General features: G+C 33.0%; 3 protein-coding genes across 11 annotated transcripts in view; 2 read left to right on the forward strand and 1 right to left on the reverse strand.

The window, feature by feature from the left end:
- LOC105205797 (focal adhesion kinase 1) overlaps positions 1-6,210 on the forward strand; it is a 58,211-nt gene extending 52,001 nt beyond the window's left edge. For all 7 annotated transcript variants that reach the window (XM_026131784.2, XM_026131780.2, XM_026131777.2 and 4 more), the window contains 8 exons: positions 49-2,000; positions 2,568-2,711; positions 2,782-2,931; positions 3,035-3,134; positions 3,430-3,661; positions 3,751-4,045; positions 4,204-4,537; positions 4,619-6,210. In XM_026131784.2, coding sequence (XP_025987569.2) covers positions 49-2,000; positions 2,568-2,711; positions 2,782-2,931; positions 3,035-3,134; positions 3,430-3,661; positions 3,751-4,045; positions 4,204-4,518 — 3,188 coding nt within the window. In that variant the 3' untranslated portion in view covers positions 4,519-4,537; positions 4,619-6,210. The remainder of the gene's footprint in view (positions 1-48; positions 2,001-2,567; positions 2,712-2,781; positions 2,932-3,034; positions 3,135-3,429; positions 3,662-3,750; positions 4,046-4,203; positions 4,538-4,618) is intronic.
- Positions 6,211-8,202: 1,992 nt separating this feature from the next.
- LOC105205795 (sister chromatid cohesion protein DCC1) lies at positions 8,203-11,331 on the reverse strand. Its single transcript, XM_011175308.3, has 8 exons — positions 11,153-11,331; positions 10,901-11,074; positions 10,566-10,767; positions 10,291-10,483; positions 9,765-9,978; positions 9,569-9,678; positions 8,682-8,865; positions 8,203-8,620 (listed from the first exon to the last, which is right to left on the reverse strand). Exons 1-8 carry the CDS (start codon positions 11,191-11,193, stop codon positions 8,515-8,517), a joined length of 1,224 nt encoding a protein of 407 aa, XP_011173610.2. The 5' UTR covers positions 11,194-11,331; the 3' UTR covers positions 8,203-8,514.
- A 1,065-nt stretch (positions 11,332-12,396) lies between these two features.
- Positions 12,397-16,596, forward strand: LOC105192961 (6-phosphogluconolactonase). 3 transcript variants are annotated; one of them, XM_011157252.3, is made up of 5 exons: positions 12,397-12,706; positions 14,260-14,460; positions 14,715-14,998; positions 15,429-15,547; positions 16,284-16,596. In XM_011157252.3, exons 1-4 carry the CDS (start codon positions 12,583-12,585, stop codon positions 15,537-15,539), a joined length of 720 nt encoding a protein of 239 aa, XP_011155554.1. In that variant the 5' UTR covers positions 12,397-12,582; the 3' UTR covers positions 15,540-15,547; positions 16,284-16,596. The 3 variants fall into 3 exon arrangements, with proteins under 3 accessions (XP_011155554.1, XP_011155553.1, XP_039305319.1); XM_011157251.3 differs by lacking the exon at positions 16,284-16,596 and having other exon boundaries at positions 15,429-15,953; XM_039449385.1 differs by lacking the exons at positions 12,397-12,706; positions 16,284-16,596 and adding an exon at positions 13,474-13,615 and having other exon boundaries at positions 15,429-15,953.
- Positions 16,597-16,831: the final 235 nt, after the last annotated feature.

Here is a 16,831-nt window from a genome sequence, read left to right on the forward strand (position 1 = left end):
TGCCATTTTGATATATTGACTACATCTATAAAATGATCCGTCTTATAGGTGCAGACGATGTGCCGCCACCGAAACCCTCCCGGCAGCCACAAAATACACCGGAGCAATCGCAACTATCCGCGGCACCGGTATCCACGTACATCGTGGCGCAAAGTCCCGAGGTTCTCGCGCAACTTCTCAAGGACAACCAAGCCAGAGGGGTATGTCCCTCCGTGTACACGACACCCGCGTCTCCCTTCAACACCCTGGCGGTACAATTTCAAGACGAGGATCAAGTCCTGACTACCGCCGTTGTATCCGACTTACCCTTCTTTGACCCCGCGCTTTCCGAACCGCCGTCCATTACCTCGCACGACACCACCCAATTAGGTGGTGATTCCACTCTGTCCGACACCAACCTAGACTCCCTCGATTCCTCGGATAGCATTCCCCTCATGTCGAGCCTGAGCATTTCAGACACGGCAGCGCAGACGCAGTCACCCGCCGCCAACCGAAAGCAGCAGAAGGTTAAAGAGATGCAAAACATGTATGCGGTTAGCTCAAAGGTGGTCGGTAGCATCACGGGGGACCTGTATTCCCCCGTGCAGAAATTCTCTGTGTCCAGCGCCGTTCCGCCGCCACCCGCGGCCGTGTCAGTCGCGTCAGCCGCGGTCGCGGGCAACGCCTGCGGCGAGATATACGGACCGGTCACTAGTTTCACCCAGAGCTCAGCTATCGTTGGTAATCTCAGTCAAAGCGCTAGCTTAGGTGGTAATTACGGTGAGAATTCCGGGAATTTCGGCCCTAGTAGTTTGGGAAGCAGTGTTGTAATATCAAATAGTAGCAGCCAGGCGCAATTCGCTGCGAGTGGTTCGCATGCTCTCAGTCAGTCGATTAATTACGGTAACTTCGCGGCAAGTAACAACACAAGCCAAGTATTTAGTAGTGGTGGCGGCGGCCAGTCTACGAATCAGAATGTCAGCGGCGTGCAGAGTGCTGGCGGTAGTAGTAGCGGCGGCGGTGGCGGTGGTGGTGGTAGTAGCGTTGTTTACTCTCGTAATATTAGCTCGGCGAACGTAGGTAGTACTGTGTCGAATGCGGACTGTTTGTATGGTCCGGTACTCAAGTTCCGCGCGCAGAACGTTCAACCGCAGTTGGCTGTAGCCGTGACCGCGGCCGCGACCGATTTGAAACCAGTTAGCGCGGCAGCTGGAAATTATGGTCAAACCGGAAGAAGTAATCTGGTAGTGCAGAATCTACAATCGCAGCCGATATATGCGCAGAATTATCCACACCAACAAATCTATTCTAATATCGCTCAGCCGGGACAGCAGTCTATGTATCTGCTGCAAATGCAGCACATGCAGAATATCCCGCGGCAGAATGTCGTTTCTCAAGCCGTATCTTATGCGGCGATACAGCACACGAACCAGCAATTAAGCGGCACTAATCCTATTTACACGGCTCACACCACGCCCGTGTCAGTGGTCCAAGCTCAAAAGGTGCACATGCCTAATTATGCTCACCAAGTTCAATCTGGAATTAGCGGTCAGACGGCGACTTGTCAAGCAACCGGCTCGAATCAATCGGCAGGCATTGGGATAATGCAAGCTTCCTCTATTCCGTCACACTTTGTCATGTCGTCATCGGCGACTCAGCAGAATATCCATTCAATATCATCTGCCTTTATAGTAGACCAACAGCAACCAAGTTCTCTTGGTTCTATTGATTATACTCAAGTACACGTTAACGTTGGCAATGTAATGACGAATATGAGCGGTGCGCATCAGCAACAAGTAGCGCAACCTCAGATGGCTACCGGGGTCGCGAAGGGGGCAAATATATCGCAAATTGCGACGGGCGTCGCCAAGATCACTACCTTCGTGACATCACAAAAGCAGGACGAGCAGTTGACGAGCTCGACCGACGGCACTCTCTCCGGCTCTCTGATCTCTTCCGCTGTCAGCGACAGCACCGTGTCGTCTAGCAGCTCGATGACAGAGGAGGCACAACAAGATCAGGTTTGACCATGCCTCCTAGGAATGTGACAAACGCATCTTCTTATATATTTGACACACCACGTCTTGTTTTGGTTTTTTATCTGGTTCGCAACACTTTTATCACATTACACTTCAGTTACAAGTCAGATGTATATTTATATTACGTGCTTCTCTGGTATATGCAAGATACGTACGCACTGGCTCACAAAATGGATCTTCTTCTTTGTTGCAATGCGATCGAAGAAACTTATTTTTTAGCAGAATTCTTGACTTATTCAGCAGGCTAATAATTTTTGCATGAAGAATGAATGTCACTGATGAATTGCTACAGTAATCATCAACATTTAATAAATTGCATGTAGCGAGTACGCGAATGCACTATCTCTTTATTTTAAATTTATTTTATATCTTGAGAAATATGCGTCTCTTTAATTTTTCCTGTATATACGTGTATATTATCGAGAAACGATTGTAACATAAATCGTTACGCAATTGTCCCAAAATTTTATAATATTAGAAAATTTGTAAATGTTGAGTAAGAAAAAACAGGTTTGCATTTCTAACGTAATTTTATTTTCATTGTTTTAGAGAAACGTACATTCGCAACTGTTCGACAGTCTGACTGATAATTTCAATAGTGGCATTGATGACGAACAAAAGCTACTGGAACAACGGTTGTTGGAACAACAACGACAGTCTGAAGAAGATAGTCGCTGGCTCGCGAGAGAAGAGGTATGTTAGAAAGAAAAAAACCTTCATTCATAATACGGTATTTAAATTTTGGTTTTTCTTATTATGTCAGAAACGTTTATCGATTGCTACAAGTGGTGATGAAAGTGCTAGTCCCCCGGTTCCACGATCAGTTACTCAATCACCAAGCCATGAACCACATTCTGCCAATACTGGCTCTCTTGGCTCGGATAAGAGTTCTGATAAAGTAATTGTAGTAAAGGTAAATCCAAAGATAATGAATTTATCAATGAAAATTACCTTTTCTTAGAAATTATCAACGAAAATTATCTGATATTAATAAATATTTATAAATTTTTTTGTAGAAAATGGAACCTACACCTACGGCAGATTTGGACAGAACTAACGATAAAGTATATGATTGTACTACAAGCGTCGTTCGTGCAATCATGTCATTATCACAAGGTAAGAATTATATTTTACATTATGTGTTTATGCCATTATTTTGGACAATTACGAGATTTTTATATTTTATTTGAACTATTCTATATTTCGACATAAAATTGCTCCATTTTCAAGATATTCCATTATTTCACAAAAAAATTTCCTTGTCTTAAAAATTAAGTGTTTCTAGACCCATAAAGTGATGTGTAGAGACTGATGCATTCCCACTGGTTTTCGTTATTATCACTACTATTATTTATACATTCGAAAACTTACAATACATTGTCATGCAAAAAAAGAAAAATTTGAATTGTAGGTGTTCAACAGAGCAAGGCTGATCAGTATTTAGAGCTAGTACGTAGAGTAGGGATCGAATTAAGGGCACTACTATCTTCTGTGGATGTTTTGGTAAAAATATTACCAATATCCGCGCATCGCGAAGTAGAAATGGCGCATAAAGTATTAAGTAAAGATATGGCAGAGCTGGTGGCTGCTATGAAGTTGGCACAAACTTACAGTGCCACTACGTTGGACGCTGAGTATCGAAAGTAATTATTATTTTGTATGATTATTAACAGATTAATACATAAATTGAGATTAATACAATAATTGATTGTCGTTACAATTCTTCTTTTAGGGGAATGCTTTCTGCAGCTCATATTTTAGCCATGGACGCGAAGAATCTGTTAGACGTAATCGATTCCATCCGTATTCGTTATCCATACGTAGACAGTCAGATTTGCCAAAAGCAATGCGATGTTGTTAACAGAACGCGGGAATCTACACCCGAGAATCGCATTCGTTCAAGTCAGTCAGGCGAGCAGTTTCTCAGAAGAAGTCAGTCGACCGAACGACAAGGCACGACCTTCAGACAAAGCCAAAGTGGTGATCTGTTACACAGAATGGGCCAATCCGTAGATCGATCTTCACCGGTAAGATAAACGCCTCATTAAGGTTATTATTATTTCTTGAAATTAATAACAAAGTTGAGTAGTAATTAGTTAAAATTAATATCAATATTAATAAAAAAATTAAATTAATATTAAAAACATTAACTTTAATAAGTGTTGAAATATTTGTTATTACTCAGGGAAGTCAATCCGATCACAATTCCGGCAGCAGCTTAGAAAGAAGACACAATATAGTAACTAATAGCCTTGAACGCAACTCGACTGCGAGAAGACAAATGGCTACTAATAGCTTAGAAAGAAAAAGACCCTCATTGACATGTAACGCAGGGCCTATGAATAATTCTGTTAATTTAGTGCCAGTCGCTTGCAATTTGGTTCAGACAGTAAGTCCCGTCATACATCCAAGTCAATCGGTTACAACGGGCGTTAATCAACAAACGGTGTTTACGACTAATAGTAAAGCCACAAGTGAGACTTCAATAAATGACAGCTAACGAGGTGCCTTGAATTGAGGTAAATTGATCATGATATGTTTTCTCGCATAAACGAGACGATCATTTACACGATTATTAATGTCAAATGTATTGATTCCAGGACTACTTCGGATCATTGCTTAACATGTATATAGATAGATGATATGCTACCAAGTTACCCGTGTGTACACATCTACACTTCAATATTTTAACAACGAGAGAACAATCTAGGATTTGTGCTTTTCAGCTCTTTTTAACCTTTAAATATGCAAATATTTTATCTAAGCGTACTTATAGATAGGACAGTATTCATTACTTGTAATATTATAGTAGGAAGTTTATCACTAGAGAATTTAAGTCACAGCTATAATGAAATATCACTCCAAAGGATTTAGGATTATCTATTTGTTATGTACAATGACGACATGTACGAGATGACACCAAATTACGTTTTACTATAAAGAAAGGAATATACACCATTTATTAAATTTCACATTAATATTATTAAAGGTCTCAAATTTACTCACACTGATCGTATTTGAAAATTTCTCGATTTTATTTGCGTCATCTCGTATAATCAGTTGATAATATATACATACATACGTATTTTAGAGGTATGTGTGTGTATGTATATATTTATAAATATATATTTAAACAAACAATATTTCCTTTCTTCGAACAATCTGCGCGAGAATATAATTTCCCGTAGGACATAATCGATGTTGTTTTTAACGCAAGTTCGTAATTTCATAGTCTATTTCCTACCTAGGAATATTATGGACAGTAATTGTAATGTAAAAAGAGGGACTGAATGTGTTATTTGTATTAAATGATTATTTAATGGTTTATACTAGTTTGCGACATTTATATACGAATGTTTTATAAAAAGCAAAAAAAAACCATTTTTCAGCGATAAGTCAGTTCCTACAAGGTGTATTTCTAGGAAGTTCCATTTTTGCGCATAAGTATACCATTAATAGCTCATCAATGCGATTTGCAATGATGTATTCATATATACAATGCATTTATAAAATCCGCGATTGAATACTTTGTGAAAAAAATTCCATTTTTACGCGAGTGCTTTTTGTATTCCTGGAGAAATTTATCTGAGGGAGTAATCTGTAAGAAATGTTCTTAGCATTCTGACACATATTATAACCGTTGTACTCATGCATTTTATCCATATATTGTTACAATTGGCATGAACGTGAAATATTTGTAGTTTGCGAGTTGTAAATTTGATATTTTAAATGGTATGTGGCTTTAAAGATTCATGTGCCAAGATGTGCTTATATGCTGCTCGAAAGAAACGAATACACTATATTTGTGTGTTGTAAATTTCCTATCAAAGGAGCTACTATCCCAGATACCAGGAAATAATGAATATTTATAATTATTGATGGTGCTTTTTCATTTGTGAAAACATCAAATACTTCTTTAATTTGAATATATTAATAATTCTATATATGAAAAAAAAGAATACGTTTATTAATTAAATTAACATTCATTTGGCCACCATATTATATAGTAATGCAATGCTATACATACATTTTATTATAAGAGTCATTTTTATCATTTGTTGTAAATATTAAAACTTATTTATTGTTATAAAAATTTTTTTATAAAAATATTTATGTATGATGTGTACTTTTATGAGATTTTTTCAGCAATGTTTTTAAGTAAATTTAAATTGTCTTTTCTTCTTATAACATACTTGTACATGTTTTATTATTTGACACATAATAATCCCTGATAAGGTAAATATCCAATTCAAGAATAATTTACGATTATTCAATCTATTGCACTTTTCTGAAGCATATTATATTCAATTGTAATTTATTTATAATACGAAAAAAAGCATTAATTTTCTAAAATGCTTCTATCATAAAATTTTGTAAGTTAATGGGATAACAAGAGTTATTTGCATAAGTAATAATAAAATTAATAATTATCGAGGCAAAGAAGAATTAAGAAAATAAACAAGCTTGAATAAGATGCGAGTTAAATTTCTGATGTTCTATATTAAAGAGCAAAGCAATGAAGTAAATCCACAAAAGGACAAAGTATCTCGACGAGTCTTATTTTTGTTTACTCGATGTGTTTTCAACAAAAACTCAAATATAACAGTGTACGCTAGCCACCGAGAATCAAACATGATTCGCCCAACTGACTTTCAAGCCTCATTTGCCCTTTGTCTGTGGTAAAAGCAGAAAGTTTGCTAAACACATTGGAAGCATGTTTTAATTTCTATCTGACATAAGTAAGTTGCGCTTTTCAATCATTACCCTTTTGACTCTATATAAATTAACTACTTATTAACACTTTATAATCATCGATTGTATATATACATTATTTACAGTTTTACGTCAATTTTAAGTTAATCGGATACGAACTGTAGTACTTTACAACAAATTTTATCCGACAAGTTGCCGTTTTAAATCTTTATTTTTTTGACTTTTATAACAGATTACATATATATTTACAGTTTTTTACATCAATTTTAAATCAATCGGATACGAACTGCAGTACTTTGCAACAAATTTTGTAACACTGTTCCAAGATCTATCTTTCTGATTCCACTTTTTCAAGCTTTTGTACGAAGAATCAATTTTATCCGACAAGTAAGTTGCCGTTTTAAATATTTATTCTTTTGACTTTTATAATAGATTACAGACATATTATATTTACAGTTTTACATCAATTTTAAATCAATCGGATACGAACTGCAGTACTTTGCAACAAATTTTGTAATATTGTTCCAAGATCTATCTTTCTGATTCCACTTTTTCAAGTTTTTGTACGAAGAATCCATTGCGACACGTTTAATTTTTAATCTACTGGCTTTATAACCGACATACCATGGACGATAATTTTTACGATTGGAAAACAATTGCTTTAATTATAATCTTCGGATTATCTGCGTTAATATTAGCATTATATATAATTTTTTCCATTATTTACACGTTGGTTCCCTTACTTAATCCGTATTGTGTATTCGTAATTTGGGTTTTTCTTATATTGCTGGCCGTGTATTATGATGATTAACATTATTACTATGATTAGATTATTTTCTTTGGCTGTTTTCTATCAGTTTTTGAGTATATGTATTTTTTGTCAATTTAACGATGACTGAATTCTAAAGGTTTTTTTTCTGTTATTTGTTTAAAATATTAAAAATAATCCTAAGTAGCAAACAATATTTTTTTAAATATTTTTAAAATATCCGAAAAACATATTTCAAAACATTAAAAATAATAAGTCAAATCCTCTTTATTTCATTAAAAAAAAAACGTTTATATTAATAAAAATATTTTTTAAAAAATGGAAAATGTTTATTTTAACTTTAAAAAAATGTGTCCTTTAATATCAAATAAAAATGTTTTAAAAATATTTATTTGATAAACATTGAAATAAATGTTTTTTTTCTATGAAATAAAGAGAAGTTGATCCATTATTTTTAACGCGTTTAAAAAGATTTTTTAAAGATATTGTTTGTTACTTAGGATACAGTATATGTAATGTAAACTATAGATTTTCAGTCCAAACATACTGCATTATTTTGATTGTACATACTAATAATTTCTTGATTTATATGCTAATAAATTCTTGGTTTAATCTTAATCATCGCATCTTAATCAAACACGGTTTTTTATCTTTCTTAATTCTCTTTTGCTTAATTTTCGAGCGTAATTTGATTTTTAATAATTATCTGAAATTATGGTCCTTTAATGAATAATTGATAACATACCATTGATAATATATCATTGATGTCATTATTACGTCAGTGAAATAAATGAAAATAATTATATACAATCTTATTTCGTCTCAAAAATACTTACAAATTGTATAAATGTAACTATGTGTAACACACGATTACAAGTTAAATAAATTACGCGTATTATTTTAACATAGACAATTATGAAATATCGTTCTGGCATTAATACAATTAATCAACAACATATGTATAAGTATTTATTGTAAAACAATTGAATGCATACTACAAATGTAATCGCTATATCACTTGCCATGTTTTGATCCGTAATATTTTATCCCATTTTTTGTCGAACATCTGGCATACTTGGTTAAAAGTGCATTAGCGTTCATTGCACCTTTTGTAAAACGCCTAAAAGAAACAATTACATGAGATTTAAATTAATGACAATATGTATTTTTTTTTCACTTACGTAATATAAGGTGTTATCTCTTCAATAGTCCATTTAGCCTTAATTTGGAAAAGTTCATTAAGTCTATCGTGAATGTTATTAGGTAGATCCACCTCAGGACAAGATACAATTTCCTTCTGCATTTTCGAAGTGTTGTATGTTACAAGGGCCGATCCACGTAAATATTTTTCTTTTGGTTGCATTTCTGAAACAAAAAAATTATAAGCTCAACTAAAGACTCTACAGTATTGGGCATTAATCGATTAATTTATTTGTTAAAATAATCAATTAAAAATTTAAAAAGTATATAACTATGTTTAAAATAATTAATAAAATTATTAAACGATTTTGTATAAGTCAATTGAGTTTTTGTTTAACTAAAGTAATTTAAAAATTAATGATAGATAAAATCACGATTAATTTAATCAATTATTGAAATAAATCAAACGCCATTGGTTTAAAAAAAATAATCATTAATCATTTATTTTTAATGATATTTAAAAAATTATGATTTTTATGAACAATTACGAACTTAAAGAATGTGTATTGAAAAGATTATTCAAACCGATATTCAATCGATAAATTTTTTTATTTATTATATTAATACTCAGTCAGTTATTAATTAAATGTTATAAGTCAGTAACCAAAACTAATTAATTTTTAAATCAGTAGTATTTTCAATCAATTGATTAAATTTATCACAGTTATACAATTTACTTTGATTCATTTTATTGATTAAACATCTATATGATTGAGTTTGTCTAATTGTAAGATTTATTTTAAAGTAATTACAAAATTGTCACTTCTTATCAATTAAGAATTTTTAGTTGTAATTATTCGATTGTTTAAATTTTGCCCAACACTGCCTACTATATACAATTACAATATCAAACTTATTAATTCCATACTATCGGGAGTTCCCAGATTCCATGTTTCTATGAACTCTTCATATTCAGTGACAGGAGAGGCAGCGAGAAGAACTTTCGCTATCATTGCACAACATTTTTCTTCATTGTACCTGCTCAAGACATTACATTTAAAAAATAAAGTCTTACTCAATATTTTCTCGTTAATCACTATAAAGTAATGTAACAGTTTACATACATGTACAATGGACTGCCATCCTTTGTTTTTGTGCTTACTTCTGTATATCTTTCAAATATAACATCAAAGACAGGTTTGTGAATAAGCTCTTTTAAACTTTCATAAGTTTTCTCTTTATCTACTTCATCAAGTTCCCAAGACTGTTCTTCAAAATAATCCAACATCAAATTCAAACTTCTTGCTTCCACGTCAAACGACACAAGACGCAAGTAACCTTAATAAAAGTTTTAAGTTAGATGATATTATTTATATGAATAAAGTATGATTTGTGTGTGTGATATTAGATCTATACATTGTAAGAGTTTTTGACAAATAAAAACACTTGTAAAAGTAAACTGCAACAACACTGTTTATTCAAAATAGTTTCTATGTGCTACTAGAATGTTGGCAATAAGTTATTAAAAGCAAAAGAAACTATTTTGAATAAAAAATATTGCTGCAACTTTATTTTTGAGTATTTTAATTTGTCAAAGAACCTTACAAACTTGTACATCTAATATAATAAAGATGGGTTTTTATTACATACCATCTATATCAGCTATTAAGAAATCTGTTAAAGCTTGCTTTAATTCGTGATCACTGGCTTGCAACTCACTCTGTAATCTTTCCCAACTATACAATGTTTTTTGATCTACCATAGATTCATATTCTAATCCCTTGAAGGACGACGAATTAAGCAGAGTAGATAAACCTGCCAGATCAGGCTTGGTTTCCTTAACCTTCAACACAAAAGAATGTAATTATATGTATTCTATGATTCAACATTTCAGATAACACTAAGATATAAAATGCTGTGAGTACCTCATAGTATGAATTGAATATCTTTTTTACATTACATTTCTCTACAGTTCTGTCATCCACTTTCCCAATGTCTGTCGCTTTGCCCAGCTTCAAGTTTGGTATCAACAACCATGAGTTAGATATCTCGGCCTCTCTGATCTCGTAAGTCCGAGTTTGCGTGCATAGTGTAGCATTGTCATGCTTGTTACCACGAAATGATACTCTGTCATCACAAAATTATTCATAATCACTTTACTCTGTAGAATGAGAATTGCAACGTTAACGTTTAAAAAAGATCTCAAAGCTCTACTTCACAGAACAAATAATCATAAGTGAAAATGTGTGAAAGAACGTACGTATCACCCTCGTTTAGTGCTCCTAATATGTGCTCGTCTACCTCCAACAATATCAGGTTGTCAACCTGATGATCCTTCATCGGATACAGACATTGTGTCACGGAATTTAAATCGGATTCTTTAATTGTGGCTAATTCTAAAATCTCGCAAACATCCTCCTTTGTGCGAACATTCCTTGACAGGAAGAGAGAAAAGATTGTAGAATTAATATCAAGAACATGTGGAAAAATTAAAATAATTTCTGTTAAATACCCTTTGTCAGCAGGTTCTATTGACAGATCAGCAGACTCCATATCGATTCATTTTCCTCCTTTCAATTCTTTGTTAAATATCTTCATCTATTTTTTCGAGTGCAGGTTTTTAAAACCTATATCAAAATATTCTCCCGCCAAGTTTAGAGTCATGGCATACAGAAAATCTTAAGAACGTATTCGATTTGTTGATTCCGTGGAGGACTAGAGAGAGCATTGCGGTGGTGGGGGTATAATCCTAGAGAACCTGGTGATTTTACATGAGCAGAGAGAAACCTGGGGGTCGATCATGAAACTTTTTCCCTAAGGCGGAAACGTGAAAAGTGAAAAATTTCTCCATTAACTTCAATGGTAAAAATTTTCACTTTTCACGTTTCCGCCTTAGGGAAAAAGTTTCATGATCGACCTCCTGACATGAGTAAAATGGGTGTATAGTCGTGAGCTAAAAGGTAGCAACACATTTTTTTTGATGGTAGATGGTTTGATGCTTAATTGGTTGGATCCACAGGTAAGAACCAATGACGTTCGCCGTTTAATGAGCAAGTCTACATTTCAAAAACAATCGAAGAAAATGTGTTGCAACCTTTTAGCTCACGACTATACACCCAAGAATTTTAATTCTGTCCATGGGAAAATTTTTCAAACTGAAAAGTCGCTATCTTTCTACATACTTACAGTTCATGATTAACGTAACGACCAATAAGCTCTAGTCGTTTCATTAACCATGAACTGCGAGTATGTAGAAAGTGGTGACTTCTCAGTTTGGAAAATTTCCCCATGGACAGAATCAAAGTCCTTGGGTGTACATCGACTGCAGCGCTACTTATAATAGAAAGTGCGTTATAGGCGGTCTCCTATGACGCACTTTCGATTAAAAAATTCATACCCCCATCACCGTAATGCTCTCTCCAGTCCACCGTGGTTGATTGTGGCTGTGTTCCGTTTTTACTGGCAGTACTGAAAATTTATAGTTCACGTCACATATACTATACATTTTCAGTACTGGCAGTTAATATCGGAACATAGCCTGTGTGTGGTTTGATCTCCTAGTCGATGGTCTGTTCTTTTTAGCTGCATTCCATCACAGTTCATCACTTCTTTTGTAGCCAAAAAGAACAGACCATTGCTTTCAAAGAAACCGAGTTTGGATTTGCTGAGCCTACGTTATAGTTTAAGTTCTTGACTGTGATTGGCTGATTCTTGATACGTGTATCGCAAATCGCAACGTGCGCTAACGGGACTCTTCTCCCTCCCACATCTACCAGCGAGCTGTAAAAGGGCCCCCAAATGACAACTCAGCAATCTCAGCATCTGAGTCCGCGATCATAACTTCCAGCATTCGGTGACCGCATTAATTGGTTGGACTTCGAAAGAGTACGTGATTCGGGATAACCTCGCTTTCGCTCGGCTGCACACGGGGAAACGCACACAATGACGGAGGTAGTGGTGGCCACTGACGAAGAGCAGTTACTCTTCCGGTTCACCAATCTCATCGCCCGTGCCGCCGACGACGCGATCTATCGCGACGATCGGATCTTTCGTTTCGGCGTGTCAGGTGATTTCGCGATTTTTTTAATATATAACTTTCTTTTTATCTCGTCGCATGCTCTAGCTGTTACTCGCGTTTCACCAAATTTTCACATTCTGCGCGTCTTCCACGGATTCGATAAGACAATCGTATTTCCGTGCTCGTAATCGCGCCAGAATGACTCTTCTATTCTTCAGTTTCACATGAAATGACGTACTCCTGTGCTTGTTGCGCGCGAAACAAGCCTCAAACTCGTTTACTCATGCAAGAATAAAATGGCATGTTTTTCATAAATTTCCGATTCTCGCGTGCCTTTGATACGAGAAATTTATATCTCAGCGAGTTCGTATCTGTTTTTTGATCTACCCTTATCATTTTTTTTTTATCTACACTTTCTGCACTGGACATAAAATTGGCACTATGTCGAAGTCATGGCTTGGTTATTTTTTTAGAGTAAAATTTTATCCGTAATTACATATAATAAAAATTTTATTTGATAATTTTATCGAGTTATTCTTGAACAATAAATGGTCAAATTATGTAAACTATTTTGCATATATATAGAAATACTTGTTTATTTATATAATTGGAAAATTTAATCACATATAATAAATGAAGAGAATCATTATGAATTATTTTTAAAAATAATTGTTGAATTATTTGGAGATACGTAGAAACTATTTGTTGTAAAATAGAGTACCATTTTTCCGGAATTAATTTGTTATATCAAATTTAATTTTTGTACATTCTGAAAATCATGAAGGAAAAGTACAGGTAAGTGTAGTTGAGAAAAAAAAGGTGTATCGTATGATCGATCATATGTTTTTGCACGACTTTGGTTGGTTATCGTGTCGAAATAATGTTGTGACATGAGTGTGACGAAACAGTTAATTTCTGACGGTTTACAGAATATACATAGAATTATTCCGACAAAATGTACATCGAAAAAAATATGCTTTAAAAAAATATTGATTAAATTAAATAATATACTGTTTTGTATAGATGTCGTTTAATTAATCGTTAATTAATTAAAAGTTATTGTTTAACTAATTAATAATTAATAGATCTGTTTATGTTGCTTAAAATCTCTAAAAATGTTTGTATTTAAAACAAAATTTAACTTTATTTATGACGTACAATACATCAATTGATTTTATTCACTTTAAATGTGAAATGGAAAATAAGAAAATTTGATTCAATTTTTTAAAAATTATTTTAAGACTTAAAGAGTTTATTGTAAATTTTTTTTTCTAAATTACATAAAATTAAAAATTAGTATTTTCCAATTTTTCATTTGAAATAATATAACTTGATGAATAATCAGATAAAAATTAATAAAAAATTTAAAAAATATGTAGGGCTCTGATTTATATATTATATAAGAGTCGAGTAATTTAACGCCATTCTTTGATAAATAATTTTATTTTTAAAATTATTTTAATTATCATTAATTATTAGAAAGTATTACATGGGTTTGTTATTTTCATAAATATTACATATGTATCAAGTAATCTAAAAAGGGAAATGAGAAAATTATTACCAATTTATTATTCATTGTTCAATTTGTTAATTTATTACAGGCGGATCAGTAGTACAGCTACTGGCGAAGTCCCTGCCTAATATTGCAACCGACTGGAGCAAATGGCGCTTCTTTTTTTGTGATGAACGAGTTGTGCCTTTGGAAGACTCTGAATCAAATTTTGGCCTCTACAAAAGTTGTTTAATTGGAAAAGTGCCTGTTAGTGAGGACCAATTTATAAAGATCAATTCAGAACTCAATGGTACTTGATTCATAATTTATTAGAATATATCAGTAACCCATAATCTTTAATTGCTCTTGATTCATTATATATTTATTGTATTAGCTTGTTTTTTATAATTTATTATTTATTATTTACAATTATTTTCTCTTTCTATATTTTAATTATTTATTATATATTGTTATATGGTTTTATAATAATTTTATAATTTAACATTATTTGTATTGTTTATTTACCATTTATTTATTTATTTATTTATTTATATATATTTGTAGCCGAGAACGCGGCGAAGGATTACATTAAAAAAATGGCCTTCTTCTTCCCGCCGGATAGATTACCGAGATTCGATTGCTTGCTGTTGGGCATGGGTCAGGATGGGCACACGTGCTCACTCTTTCCAGGTCATCGGGCCCTTGACGATGAGAACATGTGGGTCACATGGGAATTGAACGCGCCGAAACCGCCACCCAGTAGAATTAGTCTCACCATGCCAGTCATTAATAACGCGCGCATGTGTGTGTTCATTGTCACCGGCGCTAGCAAGGCCGAGATCGTCAAAGTAATTACCCAACTATTTCTGCGAATTCCTGGAGCCAATTGAATCTCGCAATTTAAAATTAATATAAATAGTTTATACTTTTAATTAAATAATTTAAACTTTTTACTTTTCTCAATACCTTGAAAAAGATCTTTCTTCAAAGATATTCAGTTAAATTCAAATGGACATAACAAACAGAATCGAAAGATAGTAAATCAACTGTTTGACACTTCATTTAAGAATTTTTTTCCACTTTCAATCAGCTAATTCTTCAGCAACTAAATTTTTCATCTTGCTTCATATTTGACTGCTAAAATTAGAATTAGAACAGGCATGGGATAAATTTTATTAATATTATAGAATTGCACAAAGAATATGAATGAGAAGTGAAAGAAAAGTAAAAAAAAACACAAAGATTTAGTTGGATTTAAATTCTTATTATTGTTCACAGAGGGTCTTGAGAGACAAGGAAGATTTACCAGCCACCAGAGTGGAACCAGTTGATGGTACTCTTTTTTGGCTGCTCGATCAAGAAGCAAGTAGGCTACTGAACTCGGACTGAAATGCGAGGTGGGATAATATAAAATTATTAATATACATGAATTACATCGACTTTACGACATTCCATATTATATATTATGATCTTGTACTCTCTACTTTTTCTCTAAATTTTTCTTCAGCTCTATATTTTACTGTGTTTCTTTATTATAATTTACCATTAAAATCGATAGGACATTTGAATAAGCGTTATATGCTCGTACCAAAGGCGTGCAAAAATGACTCGTGAGAAAATTGAAAATTTAATTTTCAATTGATATTGCTCAACATTGTCGTTTACGTAAAAAATGTGGAAACTTTGTTATTGTCGTAAATCAAGCTGCATATTGTAAAAAGACAATATTTAATAAGAAAGTAATAAAAATTTTGCATCTTTAAGAAAATATACAATTTAATAATAAGAGAAAGTGAACATTTTTTTAAAGCAATTTTATTTCCTTAATCATCATAAAATAGATATTAATAAAAAAAAATTTTTAACTTTTTATCATGAATATTTGGAAATATCATTATTTTATAAGTAATTTTTTAAGGGGAAAAGAATAAATTAAACCTGAAAGGTTTGATTTTAACAAACCTGAACTCACGATATCTAGAGCAGGTCCAAAAGGAGTAAAACTCTGGTCTACTATGATTGAGAATTCTTCAATTTTGTCAGAGTTAATTTCTCTCATGTTCTCTTTCTTCTTTTCTCGTCATTTTCTAAAGGAACTCACTTAAACTAATTTTTTTTTTTCTTTATTTCTAGCACACACATCAGTCCTTTTTCTCAAATGAAAAATGTTAAAAAAATCTTTATGTTAGTTTTTGTATATTTATCATTGTTATTGTAAGATTTATTTATTAAGTTTATAAGAATGTTGTAAGTAGCAGCTTAATGAAAGTATTTTCTTCTGCAGATATATGCAGAAGAAAAAATAAATACAGACATACAGTTCATATCTTTTGTAATATATAATAAAATTAAGAAAAATATTCTAAATAAAATGAAATATTGACAACATTCATTGTTGTTAATGTAAAAAGGATGGATTTTGATAATACAGATTCTATCTACTGAATTATTGTGAAAGCTGTTGTTTTGTTTTTGGATTATAGGATCACATTTTTTTTATTAACCTGTGATTTTATTTAATATTCCGCCATGTACAGGATATTATGGAACTGGAGTACGGTTTCCTTTTATACATTATTCCGGATATTATCTGTGATTTTCACTGTTTCATCAATCTTCACAACAAGTTAATTACGGATCTTGTTGTCAGGTCTCCTATGAGAATTTAAGGAATGATTTTG

The sequence above is a fragment of the Solenopsis invicta genome, chromosome 5, assembly GCF_016802725.1.
Source record: "Solenopsis invicta isolate M01_SB chromosome 5, UNIL_Sinv_3.0, whole genome shotgun sequence".
In the NCBI taxonomy this organism is placed as follows: domain Eukaryota; kingdom Metazoa; phylum Arthropoda; class Insecta; order Hymenoptera; family Formicidae; genus Solenopsis; species Solenopsis invicta.